This window comes from Physcomitrium patens, chromosome 1, assembly GCF_059467195.1.
Source record: "Physcomitrium patens ecotype Gransden chromosome 1, ASM5946719v1, whole genome shotgun sequence".
NCBI lineage: Eukaryota > Viridiplantae > Streptophyta > Bryopsida > Funariales > Funariaceae > Physcomitrium > Physcomitrium patens.
In genome coordinates, this window is record NC_143410.1 from 10,628,356 (window position 1) to 10,646,864 (window position 18,509).

The 18,509-nt window shown below is 42.6% G+C and overlaps 2 protein-coding genes and 1 long non-coding RNA gene across 4 annotated transcripts; 2 read left to right on the forward strand and 1 right to left on the reverse strand.

The window, feature by feature from the left end:
* LOC112278673 (uncharacterized) lies at positions 1-972 on the forward strand. The gene is made up of 2 exons (XR_002968775.3): positions 1-73; positions 696-972. It is a non-coding gene; the product is annotated as an uncharacterized LOC112278673 (long non-coding RNA).
* A 977-nt stretch (positions 973-1,949) lies between these two features.
* On the forward strand, positions 1,950-7,857 carry LOC112278659 (CBS domain-containing protein CBSCBSPB3). The gene is made up of 14 exons (XM_024512280.3): positions 1,950-3,198; positions 3,774-3,939; positions 4,284-4,416; positions 4,667-4,837; positions 5,007-5,085; positions 5,252-5,368; positions 5,522-5,588; positions 5,794-5,899; positions 6,066-6,124; positions 6,216-6,331; positions 6,664-6,824; positions 7,024-7,109; positions 7,255-7,344; positions 7,494-7,857. The coding sequence occupies exons 1-14, from the start codon at positions 3,014-3,016 to the stop codon at positions 7,668-7,670; spliced, it is 1,713 nt and encodes a 570-aa protein (XP_024368048.1). The 5' UTR covers positions 1,950-3,013; the 3' UTR covers positions 7,671-7,857.
* Positions 7,858-13,415: 5,558 nt separating this feature from the next.
* Positions 13,416-17,992, reverse strand: LOC112278678 (protein RETICULATA-RELATED 4, chloroplastic). Of its 2 annotated transcripts, XM_024512302.3 has the most exons (9): positions 17,033-17,992; positions 16,007-16,640; positions 15,487-15,555; positions 15,149-15,280; positions 14,894-14,947; positions 14,712-14,756; positions 14,347-14,486; positions 13,975-14,100; positions 13,416-13,836 (listed from the first exon to the last, which is right to left on the reverse strand). In XM_024512302.3, exons 2-9 carry the CDS (start codon positions 16,595-16,597, stop codon positions 13,716-13,718), a joined length of 1,278 nt encoding a protein of 425 aa, XP_024368070.1. In that variant the 5' UTR covers positions 16,598-16,640; positions 17,033-17,992; the 3' UTR covers positions 13,416-13,715. The 2 variants fall into 2 exon arrangements, with proteins under 2 accessions (XP_024368070.1, XP_090105879.1); XM_090249753.1 differs by lacking the exon at positions 17,033-17,992 and having other exon boundaries at positions 16,007-16,980.
* Positions 17,993-18,509: the final 517 nt, after the last annotated feature.

Below are 18,509 nucleotides of genomic sequence, written 5' to 3' on the forward strand. Positions count from 1 at the left end.
CCTACTTCTTGCGGCTTCTCATCTGCTTAGCACTTGCATCCTTAGAAGAGTTCCGTAAACCATGAGGGCGAAGGTTAGTAGCTTTCTGGCTCCTTTATTCATCTTCTCTGTATTTGTCGACGTTCTGCTCTATTGCGACAAGAACTGTTTCGGAGTATATGTGTTGAGTAGGATTCTGATTGTGCTTTGCTTTGTCCTTCGTTGTGAGTTTATTTGATTTTGCAAACTCATTGCTCTATTTTATACCATTTGTAGCGCTGTGGGTTTCCTTCGTACCTGCTTAGATTTCGTTAATCTTTCTTTTGAGGACCTTTGTTCTCTCGTTGAGCACACTACTGAGCACATTTTGCTAACCGAAAGATACAACGCGTTCATCTCTGACAAGATGTGAGAAATAATGAAAATCTTCTTCTTTTCGGGGTTAGGGTTATTTGCTGTTTGTGCCGGTGATGCCTGTACTTAAGCCCCAAAGTATTGGTATACCTTACGATGCTCCCCTTCGAGTCCATCCGACAGTGGCTCGCGTGATGCCGTGCGCGATTATAAATCATGCAGATTTCGTAGTTGTATATATCAGTGTCTTAATATTCTATCGCTGAGAGCCTAGGGTTTATTTTGACTTTTACTCCAGATAAATGCTGAGAATATCGAAATGCTATTCATACGTACTGATTATATGTTGTGTACATTTGCAGTGGAAGAAAAAACGCATGAGGCGCCTGAAACGTAAGCGCCGAAAGATGAGGCAAAGATCCAAGTAGATCTCTGAAGAAGGCTGTCCAGCGGCTTCGGCTAGCCATAAGGCTTGGGTCGCACACGAGGAAGTCTACATTCATTGCTAGCCTCACGGATGCATTAGTACTGATAGGCCTTCGCACCCATCGCTCTGTAGAGGATTACAAATGACGATTTTGTACTTGAATGCCTCTGTTGAGGATGAGTAAAGATGGCATGCGGATTCTAATGCAAAAACTCCTTGTTAGCTGTTTGTATGAACCTGATACTCCTGAATCACAACAGGGTAGGATAAATCGCAATGAAGATCTTTGAGAGACAATTCGTCTCTCTGGCTCGTAGATGACTGATATTACTCACGAACGCCATCCTTCACGCACCTCTCGTCCAAGCTGATGTTGCTTCTTCGCACTAAAACATACAACCCAACTCTATCGGGCTGACGTTCGTACTTACACTGACACAAGTGCATGGTCAGTAGAGGCTGTGGTCAATAATGTTGCCTATTGCATGGAGAACGTAGTGCGTGATCTTCACCAAGCACGTTGAGTGGATAATCTCATTTGCTACCAAGGATAGTCTGTATCCTCTAATGTATCGGCGCGCAACAGAGTGTAGACATGATAGTTTTGCACATTTCCAAGCAAATTGCAGGACGTTGGCCGGGTATGTTGATCCACCCTTAGCAAAAAAATCCAGCAGTGAGCAATGCAGGAGCAAGAGTAACTCGTATGATTGAGCAGTACCACTCTAAATCAGTGTAACGAACATGACCGCTCTAAGCTGTTGTCACCTATTGAACAGAGTTGTCGTTGACTCTACTGATAACTCTCGAGACCTGAAACAAGGGCAATAGTATATCGGTGACATCTAGATTTTTGCACTGCAGCACGTGAGCTCATTCTGTTCTGGAGCTCATGACATACTGTCACGTTGTTCACGTTTGTCGCATATGTTTTGAATTCATCTTTGTATTTTGAGATCAGGAACGAATTTCCTCTTGTATCTTACACATGAAAATTTGTGAACTGTGATTTTGTACTTCATCTCATACTAAAAGAGCTGAGCAGTTCTCGATGATCTAACAATGCTAGATATATCACTGGATAATTCAACGTTAAACCAACATGAACATGTTTACAAATGCACACCAGTGAAGTGTTATTAACCCTATTAAACTAGCCCTGATTTGTTTGATGTGACATATTCGCAATGTTGAGCACGTCGAAGTTTGATTCTCAATGTCCCATCAACGTTGCTGCAAGCTGTAAAATCCCATGAATTTCTGTGAAGTTGGCGATGGCAAGCACTCAGCGACTTTTAATGAGGGAGTGAAGCAGTTTCATAGTGTTGGCCAGCTTAGTTTGTAGTACCGCTTCTTAATTTGCACTCCGCTGTTTGAGGACACCAGGATGAGCTAGCTTGGTTGTTAAACAGTGTGCAGAAGCGATTGAAATGTAGTCGATGATTGCGAATGAACAACGAAGTGTTAAGCCACAGACAGCCTTTTCACATGCCAGCGAAAGTCTCGTGTGCAAGGGCGGGTTCTGTAGCAAGGGTCCCACGTTGACGTCCAAGTCTGGTCAATAAAACTATTCGAGGTTATTGCCGTAATGCAGGCAACGATTTTCTTCGAACAACGCACCAGAAAAAGGAGAACAAAGAAATGGACACGATCATCAGAACAACAGGCTTGAAGTTTCCTGCTGTTGCACTAGGGATGGTTGTAGCTGCCACACATGCGATAGTTTTCGTCTACTGATTTCCCTTGCTTCCCGATCACACTCGGCTCTCTGAAACGAGCCATATCTTGCTAGAATTGTTGGCGTTATGCAACTTCTCTTGCGATAGTCTAGTTTGGTAGTTAAGTTCCATATCTCTGTCTCCAACCTGATAGCCTTTGTCGTAATTTTAGAGATCGGAAATAGGTTTTGAGACTTGGCTTGGTTGTGCGGTTCTTGATGGAAGGAAGCTATCGTAAAGTTCTGTTTAGGCTGGGCACGCGCAGAGGCATGCGGTGATGAATGTCGTTGCCTGGTTTGTCATGAGCTAGAGCTTAAATTGGAAATTGGATGAGGTGCAGGGTAAAGAGTTTTACGGTAAGTGTGACAGGAAGCAAGGAACTACCGAATAGAGAGTGTTAGGTTTAGTGGGCGGGCAACTTGGCGAGTATTCAGGCACGAGAGCGTGGATGTGCCCAGCCTGGCGGTGAGAAAGCGTGCCCTGTGGAAACGACAGTTCCTACAAAAAGAACGGGGAGGGGTCAAGGAGACTGATAATGAGCACTACAGGCTCTCAAGGTGGAGTAGGAGGAGGAGGAGGAGGGGCAACAGCATCAACGAAGCGCCCGATGTCTTCACAGAAGAGCGGTCGCTCAGGCTCAACACCTGGCCCGTTCAACGGCCAGAAGAAGAGCGGCTTGGGAAACGGCGTCACGCTTCCCCGCAAACCTTCTCGATCTGTGTGCGTGTTTACCTATCTGTTCAATTATCTTGTGATTGACTTTTATTTTGAGAAGATCGTCACTTCTCTTGCAATGGATAAATACTGATGTCGTTGCTAGCGCCCTTCGATCTGGAAATGTCAGACGCCATAACGAACCTCTTCAAGCTTCTCTCGTCTCAATAAATCTGACGTGCGTGGTTAGATCTTTAGGGTTTTTGGAGGATAGAATCAGCGGATCTCAATGTAGCATCTGCAGTTTTCGGGCATTTACTTCCTCGTAGGTGTGATGTCCTTGAGCTTTGTTAAGTTTATTCAACACCAGCGGTTTTTGGTACTAGTGTTAGGCGCCGTTGTCGCTTGAAAATGCTGAATCTGTTTGAAGTGTCCTTTTATATTTAGAGTTGCAATCTGGTACAGCTGCGTGTAGCGTGAAATGACGTGGTCCGAAAAGTTGGCATCTTAGAAATACATCTTGGAAGAAATGAACAGGAAATACGGAAATTGCATGTCAAACAGTCTTAATTATTACTCTGCGATCCTTCTTTGTCATTACAAGGCGAGGGAAATCTAATACGTAAATGCTTGATTCACAGACCGCCCGGAGAGCGGACAGTTAAACGTTTGAGGTTGTCGAAGGCTCTCACCATCCCCGATGGCAGTACTGTTGCCGATGCCTGTCGTCGAATGGCCACTCGACGGGTGGATGCTGCCTTGCTTGTTGATTCCAGTGCGCTATTGTGTGGCATTATCACAGACAAGGTATGGTTTGCAGTCACTGCCTCTGATAATCGCACCATTTTAGTTTGGTATTACGAGCTTAGTTTTAAAAACCCTGAAGTTAATGCGTAATGAGGCTTGAATCGATGTTTGAATACATCCAAAAATTCGACTTCCATACTGTGTGTATTACATCTCTCCAGATGGCGATTGATCTTTGTCTCGGGTCTTGTCACTTGTGCTGATGACTAGCTTGATGCCCAGCCTTCCGGCTACTACTGTGGGGATTTAGTGCCGTTTCTGTTAGCATTTTTTTGGTTACCAAGAAGCCATGAGAATATTTTCCCTCTGGATCTCATTTAATGTCATTACTATCTGAGTCGAAGGATGTTGCTACACGAGTTATTGCTGAAGGGCTTAGACCTGAAGATACCTCAGTATCGAAGGTCATGACGAAGAATCCTGTCTTTGTTATGGGAGATACTCTTGCAGTGGAAGCATTACAGAAGATGGTTCAAGGTGCTGTACTATTCATTACTTTTGTTTTGTAAAAGGTTAAAACCTTAGCGTGTATAATTCAGATAGTCTGATCTGAAATTTCAGCTAGATTGGTAGACATGAGGTTTTTCATGCTCTCTATCCAATGTTCGAATCTACGGGCTATTTTGGTTGACTTCATTACGAATTTCATGAAAATAAGCGTAACCATATATTCCTAGTGTATTGCAAGATGACAGCTTCTCATATATTATATCTCAATTTGTGACAGGCAAGTTCAGGCATTTGCCTGTAGTGGAGAATGGAGAGGTTGTTGCACTTCTGGATATCACAAAATGTCTCTACGATGCTATTGCTCGCATGGAGCGGGCTGCTGAGAAAGGCAATGCTATTGCAGCTGCTGTTGAATCTGTTGAGCGTGAGTGGGGCAACAATGCTACTGGTGAGTTTTTCACGCATCTTAATTAACAAAATTTATGTTATGAAATTTTTACCGTGTACAAGTCCGGGGAATATATTTTTATTTGTATATTAATCTGCTTCTTCATTTTATGATGCTATTTATTGAGTTCGTAGAATCTTATGAGTTGTTGGGTGCTTGTTGATGCCAGAGAAGTCAAGCTTTATCGAGAATCTTCGGGATAAGATGTTTAGACCTACTTTGGGATCGATTATTCCAGAAGGAACCAAGTGAGTCTTTTCCCTCATAATTTTCTTCTTTGTCGAGCACAAATATCTGGTTGTGGAGTGGTATTGTGGGGTTATTGTGTACAAAGATTTTCTTTACAGTTTCGAGCATTTTCGACATAAGTTGATGCTGAATTGCTCTTCTCAAGTTTCGTGGTTTGTGCTGCAGAGTGCCAACTTGCTCAGCATCTGAAACTGTCACTGCCGCCACAAAAAAAATGAAGGAAAACCGGATGAACTCGGTGATTATTGTTTCGCCCAGTAACAAACCAACAGGCATTCTTACGTAAGAGCACGATACTTTCATTTATTCTGTCCTACTCTGTTGGAAGAGTATGAACATGTTCTTGTACAAGTATTTATACGTTTTAGTTGACCGAGATGCATATTTGTCACCTTGCTTACAGAAATACCACCGTGTTGGATTTGATGGCTACAGCTCAAAGGACGTCTTAATGAGAGTAGTTGCGCAAGGTCTACCCCCTGAAACGACCACTTTGGATAAGGTTTTTCCTGATTGTTTTTATTCCACTGTTATTTTTCAGAGCCCATTTTTCAATTATGTCGTCAGCAGTATCATGTGATGACTGATCTTCGTTTTCAGTTTGTTGATTAAAGGTCACACGCAGCTGCTTCTGTCAGGTTTAAAGAGTTGTAGTTCTTATCCTTCAATAGCTTGTTAGAATTAAAGTCATCGGGTTTCACATGTAGGTCATGACACCTAATCCTGAGTGTGCTGGTTTGGATACCACTCTGGTGGATGCACTACATACCATGCACGATGGCAAGTTTCTCCATCTTCCGGTTACAGACAGAGGTAAGAATGTAGAATGTTCTTCAATTTTTGTTAGTAGCGCGTCACTTTACGTTAGTAGCTTCGTAGTTTTTGAATATAAGCTCTTACGCATATTGTTTTAGAATTTGTTCTAGCTTATGTCAGCGTTGTATCCTGTAAGCTCACAATTTGTGTATGTTGTGTATAGATGGACACATTGTGGCCTGTGTGGATGTTCTACAGCTTACGCATGGTGCTGTCGCAACTGTAAGTGCTGAAGTCATCCTTTTCAGAATTATCACGTTGAGGGAAATATTTTCTCATGTTAATTAAGCTGGCGAATTTGTGATTATGAAAGGTTGGTGGCGGAAGTGCTGCTGGTGGAGGTGCTGATCAAGCAACAAACATGTTACAAAAATTCTGGGATTCTGCTTTAGCTCTGGAGCCAGCTGAAGAAGATGACGATTCTCATAGGTTTGTCAGTGCTGATCGTCTATTTTGACCATCTTGTGCAGGCATTGGGCTGATGGAACATGTTTTAGTCGTATGAACCGAGAGAGAGAATGTCCTTTGACTTGGAAATACATCTGGTCAAGAAAATAATGTCTCAGGCTAGATATGTTTATAGCTTTGCATTTAGGAATATGTTTTTCCCATGGCTTTTCCATTAGCTGGAAGTAACCTTTCTGTACGGAAGGGCAAATTCCAGTGGGCCGCGGGTGACTTTGGATTCTTTGCAGGGTAAGTTCTCTATGTTTTGCTTGTGTATACCTGATCTGATAATCAGGATTTCTCTTTGTTTTCAGTGATATTTCTGCTCGCCAGTCTGATATGTATTCAGAAAGGCAATCTGGCTACCAGGAAAGACATTCAAGCTATCCTTCATTTGGGCTAGGCAATCAATTCGCTTTTAAGCTCAAGGTGACGGGTCGCGATGGAACGGAGCAAAACCATCGCTTCAACTGCGGTGGGGCTTGAAACACTTAATCTCCAATAATCGGATTTTTTTTTACCTTGGTATTGGTATTGCACTTTTGGAGTAGCACCAAATTAGACAGAAATTTGAGTAGGCGATGAATCCTCGAAATTGTTTAGCACACACCTTTGTCTAGTGCACAGTAGTTAATGCTCCAGAGTTTCAAGCATTTTTAATGGTACTTTTGCAGGATCTGAGAGCTTGACTGAGCTTATGTCCATGATAGCCCAGCGTGTTGGGCATGATATTGATCGTACTCACCTATCCCGACTTATGGTATGTTCGCGTTTTGTGAATTTTTGGATTTACACCAGTATTCAAAGGTTGTTTGACTAAATTTTGTAGTGTTCTCTTTGACGTCTAGAAGTGTGCACACCAATTACTTTCTCGCTTACTGTCATGGAGAATGATTCTATTGCAGTATGTGGACGATGAAGGCGACAAAGTGCTGCTCGCCACTGACTCGGATCTTGTGGCTGCTGTCAACTTTGCACGCATTAGCGGATGGAAGGTGGGTCTTCTTTTGTGGTCTTGTTTTGTATACATTATAGATCGTAGACCATATGTAACATGCTTGGCACAAGGACAATCACGGACTTGACCCATTTTTCTTCCTTGGGCGTTGTACAATTTCTGATGATGAAATCTCTGCTGATGCAGGCATTGACTCTTCATTTGGAAGAGCCAAAACGGAAAAAAATCACGGCAGCCCCTAAGGCTGTGCAGGTAGTGGAAACTTCTGAAGGCTTTTCAAGCATGCACACGGCAATCATTGCTGGAAGTGTGGCAGTAGTTGCTGTAAGCCTCGTCTTGTTTTTCCGCCGCTCAAACTCTTGACTTTGCTCTTAGGAACACATCTTTTTTATGTGAGAGCATGCTGAATAAGTTCTACATTAGCACTATATAGGTGTGTTGGTGTGTAGAATTATTCTAAAGAAACGTTTCACCTCGGTGTTTATGTTTCTGATCTGTAACAAGCATTTCATATGAATTCCAGTGGTCACATGATACGACCTTGGGCGTCGATCTCTTCTTCATTGTTAAGCTTGCTTGGTCCACATATTGTTCTCTACATACTTCCTACTTCTGGGTAGGTTGGAAGGTGTGTACAGCGTGGTTCAATTGTGTGCAGTTAGTAGTGTTTTTCGCAAGATGAGCCATTATCGGTTTTGTATTTCTCGAAATTAGTATTTTTTTTTCCCGTTAACCATCTTAAATTTTTCAGTGTTTTGGTGGAGTTTTCATGGGTTCTTCTTTTGTACAGTTTTATCTTCCTATGTCCTTCAACATTCGCTTGGCAACTCTTAATTGCAAGGAATGATCCAGAACTCTTGTCACCAGTACCAAACGGAGTTTTTCAGTGGGCACTTTCTTAATCTGCAAAGTCAGTGAGTGCTCATTTCAGTTATCACCTCACCACCAGTACTGAACCTTATTTTCATTAGCCAAATCCTTTATTCAGAAAGTTGGGGACCAATTCTCTTGATATCCTCATCTTTGCAGTCAGCCTTGGGACCCTAGTTCGCATTAAATGAGTAACTAAACAAATACTAATTTTCATTGTACAATAACTGAAAATGCTATTGTACCTTACTCCCAAATAGCTAGGTACATTGCTCATTTTTCTTAGAACGTCAGAGGTAGACCCAATGTGTGAGAGACAAATGTAATCGGGTAGACGAGAAACGAAGAGGTTTGTGAGATCATTCAGTTATTTGGTGATATTCCATTATTAAAAACAAAAGGAAAATAATCTGAGAATTACATTACCAGATACTATTTCTGTTAGCAGGAGTTACCAAGCAAGCAGAGTTCAAGTGTAGCATGGCTTGGTTACGGTTTGGAATATAGTCTGATCATGCTTAACTAGTCTGATAATCATGTTTGAGCAATGCATGTATTTTTTCCAAGTTCCAAAATAATCTGACAGTATGTTCTATGACGTGTTGATCACAAAATGGTGCTCTGTAAATGATGATAATCATTTTTTTGACTGCGATAATCAGTGCACATCAATGGAGATTAACTTTTATTTTCTATATCTTATATACGAGAGTAAACAAGAATCTTCAAGTGAAGGTTTCAATAAGAATTTACCAGTATGTAATTTCAGTACTAAAATTCTAGTTTTGATTGATTATTATAAAACAAAATAAAGTTTGTACACCTTTTTTGAACATGCATGACACAGTTGTTAAGATGGGGTTTAGGGTAGATATTTATATGTTTTTTCTTTCTACCATATATGTTAAATGTTCTTGTATTGCTTTATAAGTATGGATAACTAATGTACATATGGACGTAAGTGTTGTAGACATTGCAAGAGATTTTGTTTTTGCAACTTTTTGAATTACTTCAACAAAGACAGTAATACAAACAAAAATAGATTTTAAAATGAAATATGCTACAATAGTTTCACCACATACATAATGTTGATGATAGTAGTGAAACTTATATTATTATAGCTAATATAGTAATACAATTGAGTGAGATAGATAGATAGTGTGTAGCAAAACTAAGTCAAACTCTTGTAATTCCTAATTCAATCAACGAGGTAGAGAAATTGGCAATAAGTCATCTCTCTCCAGAAATTGTGTAATTTAATAGTTTGAGCATGCTACATTTTGACGGGAAAATATGTCTCTTTCACATTAATATGTACCGGGAAATTATATTTAATGAAAATTGTGTTCTTTAACTCACTTTTGCATCTTCCATCACAAAACAACTTAATACTTTGTCTACCTACTAATGTAGCAACTTTGACACATACTTTCTTCTATGCATTTGTGAACACTTGTGGTCCACTACCACTACAACCTTGTAGATTAGACTATTTCTTTTTTTAAATTTGTATGACATGACTGTAAGTCATCTACAACTCATTTGCTACATCCTTTGTAGAACTACTAGCTTGCAACTTCATAAAAATAGAGTTATCAAGGTCTATTTTAGCACTAGCATAAAGCTTTTTTAGGTACACCATGATTATTGAACAAGATCCACAAGGAACATGTAGAAAGCTTTGAGATAAAGTATAATCCAAATATACATGAAAATCTGAGTTTTGCAATATTGCATTCCTCTTTTTCAACCTTATTGTGTTTAATATAAGAGGCATGCAAAACTAAGTCATGACATTTGTTGGAGCTGAAATAGCAATTTCTACTCACAACTTGTGTATTTTTCAGTACTAATTGAGTGCCAAGTAGCAAACATTATTCCAAGTCTAAAGGTTTGAATTTCCATTTCTGATTGATTAAATTTTGTTACACACTATATGTATACAATGATGATATATAGAAAATGGAAATTAAAATTAATGATGTAATTTGTTGAACTCGTTTTAATGAAAAGGAAACCTTTAGAGATTCAAATGATGCTACACAACCAACTCTTCCAAAAATTTAAATCTTCTTTACAAAAAGAAAACAAGTACAAAAAATATCTTTGCCAAGATCCAACTTTGAATTGCAAAAGATGAATATCCACAAGAGACCACTCACCCCAAACATATCAGTTCTTATCATGGTTTCAATAGATGGGACAACTTTGTTTTTAACTAGGTTTTAGTAAGTGAGACATTCATTTTTATAATGGTTCAATATCACCATTCTCCGGCAGTTGGTTGCAATTCCTGGCAACAGCAAAACCTGAAAGAATTTCAACAAAATTCAGAACGGATGAGTCAGTGGATTCCAGGGTTAAGGAAGAGACTTGCACTTTTTCAGTGCAAGTGCATGTCATCGAGTTTGAAAGGCTTTTAAAGTGATAGTTCCTCGAACAATACTACTAGAGGAGGAAAGAATTCAGGTGCCTGTGGTCAATGAGGTACCAGCAATTCGAAAGCGTGTCAGGCCTGCAGGAGAGAAAGTTTCACGACCTCTAAATTTAACCAATTACCGTGAACCAGAGTAAAAGCCGAACGAATTTAGCCTGTAGCTGCTTACTTTCTTATCATGGAACTTGATTATCAGCCACTGCACTGATTTGTCCATGTCAAAGGCTCCTATAATTTTTGAGTCTGTAATGCAATGCGATCTGGGATTTTACACTGATACACGGGTTGAACATGGTGCAGCAATAGTGTAGGTTCTGCGAATAAGCGATTGGAGAATATACCACTCCTAAAATATTGAACTTTGTAAGGTGGACGTCACTACGATGATCATCACGAGACTTTAGAGGGATGGTTCGTAAGATACATGATTCGCAACTCATTCTGATTCAAATTTAGATGGGAAATCTCATGGTTCAACCGGATCTCCGAAGCAGAAGGAAGGGCTCGACACCATCGAAACTCGGCTGCAAGTGCGTGGAGAATCTTCGAGGAAGTCTCTCAGCTCCATCAAGACGAAACCTCCTGAGCAAAATGGAAAAGATTCTTCGAAGGCCTCCTGCATTGACATCAGGCCGAAGCACCTCATTACTGACACCAATCCAATGCCTTCCAGTCCAGGTGCCAAGATTACCAAACCTCCTGAATCGCAGTGACACCAAGAAGATAAGAAGGTTTGACTCCCAGTCAAATCCAGGGTGGATGCGAGCGATATTTAGAAGAAGGTTGGATCATTGATTTGGGCGTAGATGTGTGCGCAATTCAAACAGTCGTGCACGTAGCACTAGGCATATTATTCTGTCAAGATTCTTACATCAAACTGTGGAGTTTCAGATGCGCCACTTCTGATCGAACCAAGTGCCTCTTTTGATGACAACCCAATATCGCAGATCCTCATACCAGATAGCGCAGCTGAATTTGCTTGTTATGTCCTCGGTCATTTCTTTCGAGGCGGGTACCAAATTAATCTGCTGAGCAATAAAAGAAACTCCATGAAGGAGCTGGTTGACGTGGGATTAAACTGACAGGGAAATACCAGAAACTCTTAAAAATTGATGGTGGATACGAGAGGTGACGTGCCGTGGCGGTATCCAAAGTGCGTAACATGGGGACTCATATACAGAGAGTTCCTCTAGTCACATAGTAAGGATTATGTTGGACTTTCTCCTTAACCGTTGTAACAAGGATTTGACAAACACTGAGAAAATGCATAAGTAGTGCAAGCACAAGAAGACGATACCATGATTGAAGGCAAAGGACTGATTACTTCGTCTTATCTGCTAATGTGAGCGGGATCTCTGTCACAGTCGGCGCCAATGTGAAGTTATAAATGAATTTAGGACAAGCGATATAGCGCCTTGGCATCGTAGAAACCACAGCCAAAGCTTCCATCGATTCAGAATACAAGTATCGGACTACTCCGTACAAACTTTGACTACTCGCCTTCTGGAATGAGCCGCTGGTTTAATATCAACACATTCTAGTCATTCCTAGAATGAGATGGGTCGGATAGCATGTTGGCACATCACCTAAGAATTAGCGCTGATGTAGCACTGGATAAGAGCCAATTCGCATGTGCACGTCAAAAATTGGCAATTCTTGCCGAGCTTCAGCCAACCCAGGAGCTGTTATCAAGTCACGTAGACGATCTCAAACGAAAATCTGATTGAGCCCGCATTACCAAGATTAAAGATCCTTTGATTTACCCAACCGAAAACTTGTCCCTCGCACCACCTACAGCCTCTGCAAACTTGTCACCGCATTGACACAAGTATTGTTGCTTCCACATCCTCGCCGAGTGGAGTGCGAGAACTGAACTCCTTGTGCCAGAGCTGTCGCCAACCTTGGATCAAGAAGGAAAATCCATTGGGGTGTCCTATCTGCCCTCACATCGTCACCAAATAGTAATGGATGTGCACGGGCAGCGTTCGATGACAATGCTACTTCAATAAATATTAGGACTACAAGAATGGATCTGTGGCTTGCTTGAAGTTTGTGTTTCCAGCTAGTTCACACATGAATTTTTTTTTAGGATATATAACAGACATGATTTCAATAATGCGTTAACCACAACATCGGCTCGTACCTTTTACTGCGAATCGGCGGCATGGCGGTTGTGGTCAAAGAGTAATGCTGTTCAACTCGACTGCATGCGCGGACACATCCAAGGTCCACTTCAAGCAACTACGTAATCAACAAAGACATCACTTCATTGGTCAAGTTAGCTCTGGCTGCAACAATCTCTGAAGCCTTTGCAGGCAGCAAAGCGCACGACTGCTGCATTTGACGAGAGGTCTTAGATGTAGCTAGTACGCGTCCACATTCTAATAACTGATTTCGAGAAAGAAACGTCAGTACAATTAGAGATCTATCGCAAGCCTAGCGTTCTTATTCGCAGCTCTAGCTAGACAGTGAGCATAAAATGTGCTGTCGCCTCCACGTAGCACATATACAAGCGAACATGAAGGACAAACATATGTCAAGCTGTGATCCACGGGAGCTGCACAGCACTTTTAAGATTCGCCTTTAACTGCTCCGTCCCAGAGATTCAATACATGCACCATGCATGTATAGATACGAAGTAGAAAGCGCTCAAACGTGTACATAGACTCATTCAAACATTCCGCAACCTCATTCGAACATGAAAGAACAACGATAGAATGAAACCGACCAGTTCACAGTATGCAAATGCCTCCGCAGTGACCAGTCCAGGAGTATGTAAGCGTCAGAAGAGACCATAAAAATACTGGATCACAATCTTCAAATGCCATTTGCTGTGACATCGGGAATCATGATGTACAAGAATGTCCATCGTATATGCTAGATGTAGCTCAAAACTTAACTTACAGTAAGGAAGCGTCTAGTTCACCTTCGTTAAAAATTAAATTTGAATTTTTCAAAAGAAGTTGAGGCCAGCTCTTTCCTGAAGTCGTGCACGAAGAAATGAACTTATTACGGTAGAACTACCATCACTAAAGAGATTTTAAGTTGAGAAGGTGAATTAGTTGCATATGTCCTCACAGATGCAAGTGATGCTAAAAACTCTAAGCAGGCGCTGATCCTGTAGCTCCGGCAACAGCTTGAGCAGCATCCTCAATGGCTGCGACAGCTTCTTCAGAACCTCTGTCCTTCTGTACTCCAACCCATCGTGCGTAATCCACCCACCTACACATACGTCCTTAGCATAAGACAAGGTGAAACGGTATTTCGTGGCAGTGATTCTGAAATAAAATCAGCTCTGAGCAGTTTCTAAAGGTAGTCGTGCATGAGACTTTCAGAAAAGAGAAAAAGATGGAATCATACATCAATGAACCAAGGAACGTATTTCCGGTGCGAACAGCAAAACTCATCACACTAAGAAGCAACTTCTGATTGTGCAGCATTGGCTCCAATATGCGCTGCTCAACCACTCCTGCCAGAATTTGGTACCTGAAACAAAGTTCTTTCCCCGGTGAGAATTATGCACTACTAATCAACGCCATTCTACACGAAAATCCTAAAAGCAATGCCACTATAGTTCGTGTCAAGTGCGTGCTTCTGCATTACCTGTTGTGGCACCTAAAGGACTCTCAAATCTTATTCTTTGGTCGACATCAGAGGGTAAACATGGTAACAATTACAAGCTTGAGAGAGGATTGCTTTAACGAAGGTGGCCTAAAATGTCTGAAGTCATACCGCAAGTTACTGGAGACAGCCATGTAAACTCCATAGGCCAAACTCGTTTGAAGGATTGGAATATCTTCCGACTCTCCCTCAAAATTCTTATCCACCTTTCGACGAATTGCAATTAAGGCATTCGTAGAGGCTGTTCCGACCTGCCAAAATTCAGAAGACAACAACTCCCAGTTAGGTTACTGTATTGGATAACAACTGCTGACCCGTGGATTTTGGATTCCCTGCATCTGATACCGTTAGAATCTCCAATCAGAGTCTAGAACTGAATCAAGCAACTGAACAAGAGTAGTGATGCATTGATTTCAGATGAATACTGCAATGAAAAAGCAACAGACGTCAAGTGAAAAACTTCCATGACATCGTACCAGTGAGGCTGTTGTACCGACAGCCAACAACTTGGACCCATTTCTCTGCAAACAGCAACACACGAGCTTCTCTCAGACCATGATGTCTGAATCTCGAGACCAAACTGCGTTCAATCAGCATCCAAAAACCTAAATTTCAAGGCTCGCAATCGCAATTGCCCAGGTAAGGCAGAAAGGCTTACCACAATGGCACCAGCACGTTGCAAAAGAGTAAAGGTTTGCCCTGTAAGTGCAACCTGCATATCATAAACGAACCAACCCGAAGATTACAAATTAGTTAATAGCTCAAAACGTTTAGACGACATTAGGAACATCATTTCTAATCACTACATTGTGGGCGTAGGTACAGGGTAAATAAACCCACAACAGCACGACGTGTAGCTGCCACAAAAACAACCACGTGAATAGAGTGTGGAAGGGAAGATTTTCTTGGTTACCTGGAAAGCGTTATCAGGACAATTGTAAAAGAATTTCGCAAGCCCTCCAGCGCCTGCGGTCAGCCTAGGACGCAATGACACCGTTGGGGCTGGTAGCCACACCAGCATAAAGTCAGCAATCAGAGCCATCACCTGTTTCACCAATGAAGATATAGGCACCAGATCAGGAAGATTACAATTGTATTCAATCGTATGCAATATTAAATCAGCGTGCCGTTCTATTCTTCGTGTTCGACTGAAATTAGAATCTGAGATAAAAGGTCAAGGAGATCCTCCAATCGAGAAGATACTTAAATGCTGAAAGTTTGGCAAGGTAATGACTTGAGTATGTAGCGTACCACATCAGCAAAGACGAAGTCCAGCTCCTTCGAAAAATTCTCTTTCCGCTTCTCCAGCTCAGCAGCTGTCTGCAATTCCAATGTGCTGACAAGAATGCATAAGAGAAAAACCTCTCAAGACTCTTCACGTATTTAGGCGAATGAGATGGTAACTTAGGCCACTCGAGAAAAGAATGTCAGGAGTTTCATCCTGGTCGATCCATTATCAAAACGCCAAAACGACACAACAACAGATTATCTCCCAAAAAAAGAGCTCAGCAAGGGAGAACATGGAAATTCCCCACATTTCGGCCTAACAGCAAGTTCTCCATAGAGGCAAAAGACTTGCAGAATCTTCCTCTACATATTTTCGTGACCCACGACCAATAGGTATCTCAATCCAGCCGCTACTAATGTTAAAGCGGCGTTCGTCAAGCAAACAAGGTCCACATATGTCCTCACTGTAAAACAATTTCAAATTTCAAATTGAAAGATAACAAGAGGCAAACAGACAAAAGCAGCCACGAGAAAGGAATGAGACCTTAGTAAAAATCCCCACGCCACATTCGATCGCAACTTTCGTCATAAACAAATCATCAGCAAGAAGCCGCTCCTTGAATCCGCTAAAATTCAGCAACCAGCCCAAGAACTTGGAGTCCTGCAACTCGAAGAACTTCGTCACAATAGCGCCAGTGATGCGTCCCTCCTGAATCGCGGAGGCGAGATCGGCTGGCAAGTTCTCAAGCGTCTTGCCCAATCCAGACAACACCATGAGAGCTTCCTCACGGTTCGCAGCTCCACCCTTGCCTTCCTCTTCACTATCCCCATCGCCACCCCCATACCCCTTCACTCCACCACTTCCCCCATCGTCTCCACCCCCATTCGCGAGCTCTGCCGATGCATTTCTCTGCACCAGCCTCCTGCTGACGGATTTTCTTGTAATCGGCGCCCCCCAATGTCCCAATCCCTGCACCTGCTGCTTCTTCAACATCTGATACTGCTGCCCCTCCCAACTCATCGCCATGCAAACTCTACCGCCGCTCTCACTCCTCCTACTCCCGCCATCTCGCAAGGACACAATTCCCCAACACGCTGCTTGCCCAGTGCTCGGAGCGACAACTCGGAGCGCCATGGCTATGGCTGTGGCTACGTCCCACGCTCCTCACTCCCGCAACCTTGAGCAACAAAACAGGAAATAAACACAGAACGGCCCGAAAAACCTTCGGAGCAGAAGCAGCCTAAAAGAAAGTGAAGCATCTGACAGAAAAGATACCCTTTTCGGCTTCAGGGGCTACGCTACCACTCGTGACTGAGCGCCCAAACGACTGGAACATCCAACAACCGAGACACTCCCTCTCCAATTGACACCATTGCAGCTTCATTACCCTAACTCTTACTAAATATGGCCAAGAAAATTCTCAAAAATCTGGCGAACTGGCAGAAAATCACACAGAGCTTTTAGGAAATGTACACGCGCGCTGGGCCACATTCATTCGTGCGGGGTTAACGGCTCGTCAAAGAACGGGGCGAGTATTGGTGAGCTTTTTCCAGGAATCGATGAACTCACCGCACTGGATCGCTTGCTTGGAACAATCTCGTGAGGATCACAAGTCATGAAATCCTCCTGGAATATCGCCGCATTAATCCTCAGCGTTACTCAAATTTGATGCGCATTTTTTAACCTTGCTGTTATGGCCCACATTCTTCTCGCACACAAGGTGTTGGGCTTGGAGGGCAGGAGGACGCTGACGTGCTAGCGAGACCACAATTACCTCCGAGTTAGAGAATTGGGCAAGCTTGGAAATCGAGAGGATAATAGAAATGCGTGAAAGAGATGTCCACTGGTAAAATTCGGAGGCGGTGACTTGAGATCGGGTCGTTTGTGGTTGTTGCAAACAAGCGGGAATCAAAGGTAATGCTCTGGATAGGAATACCACGCTTTCGATGGTGGGTTTTATAAACTATCATGTTTCTGTGTTATTTTATTTCCCAAAATATTTGTATATTCACACTTTGTGGAGAGGATAACAATCCTCCAGCCGCGCTGTTGTTACGAGCAAACGCGGCGACGCGCCTCAAGACCTTTCCCAGCTACGGAGGCCATTGTTCGACTTAGTTCAGTGCACGCCATAATTCCCGGAAGATTGACTGTTTCTTATCCTTTATGGTTTACCAGAGTAACCCAATGACATTATTCCGGAGATGAAAGAATCCTACTCTCGGACAAACTTTGCCGAAGCCGCACACCAACTAAACTTGAAGGATTTTAAAGATTCTAGGGTTTCTCGCAGTGGTGCTGATTCCAGCTGATCTTGCCACTGAAGGCGAATGGAGATTCATATTCGAGCTTAGAGCTCATCGCCATCTGCGTAACGCACGAGTGTGCTCGGACGACACGACAGGACCTTGAGATTTCCACGTCATTGGTTAGTCGAAAGAATCCGCATCTTCTCAAACCCTCGACGAAGACGACGTGTTCGTGACAGAGAATTGATGAACATACTCGGAAGTCATTCCAGCAGCTAACCATTAGCATCCCACCGCTCATTGACCCTCCATAAGCTCCGTGACGTACCTGAAGGGGAATTGTCGGCATCGTGTAGGCCCACCATAGCCTAAACCTCTCTTCTATCCCCCACCATTATAATGCCACTAGTGCGGTGAAAGCTTTGCAACCCACCCGAACGGTTGCAATTGTAAAACTCTAGGACATCACAAACGCCGATAGAACGCAGCTTGATGTTGTGGGTACAAAATCAGCAGCGGAGCACTAGTGCGCTGCCATGGAAATCTTCACACACGATTTTTGGTTTCTCGCCGCTGCAACAAAAGCTGAGACAGGTGAATCCTGACTGGCCCCTGCATTTCTGCATTGCTTTCAGTCCACGATTTCCTTCACTCCTGCCCGGTGTAGCTTCTCGATCATCCTTGTGCGCTGCAACCGATCTGACCTCCAAGTGTAGCGCGCTGTCGGAGCCGATCGCCCATGCAAATCCACGACTGTGTTGACGACGATGGGAGATGCATGCAGAATTTTAGGGTTT

Excerpts from the sequence above, each read along its gene's own strand:
- LOC112278659 (XM_024512280.3), top strand. The coding sequence starts at position 3,014 with ATGAGCACTACAGGCTCTCAAGGTGGAGTAGGAGGAGGAGGAGGAGGG. Across the intron at positions 3,940-4,283 it reads GTGGCATTATCACAGACAAG|GATGTTGCTACACGAGTTAT; the intron begins GTATGGTTTGCA and ends TCTGAGTCGAAG. Across the intron at positions 7,110-7,254 it reads CTCACCTATCCCGACTTATG|TATGTGGACGATGAAGGCGA; the intron begins GTATGTTCGCGT and ends ATTCTATTGCAG.
- LOC112278678 (XM_024512302.3), bottom strand. The coding sequence starts at position 16,597 with ATGGCGCTCCGAGTTGTCGCTCCGAGCACTGGGCAAGCAGCGTGTTGG. Across the intron at positions 14,757-14,893 it reads AACGTGCTGGTGCCATTGTG|AGAAATGGGTCCAAGTTGTT; the intron begins GTAAGCCTTTCT and ends TGCTGTTTGCAG. Across the intron at positions 14,487-14,711 it reads TCGGTACAACAGCCTCACTG|GTCGGAACAGCCTCTACGAA; the intron begins GTACGATGTCAT and ends GAATTTTGGCAG.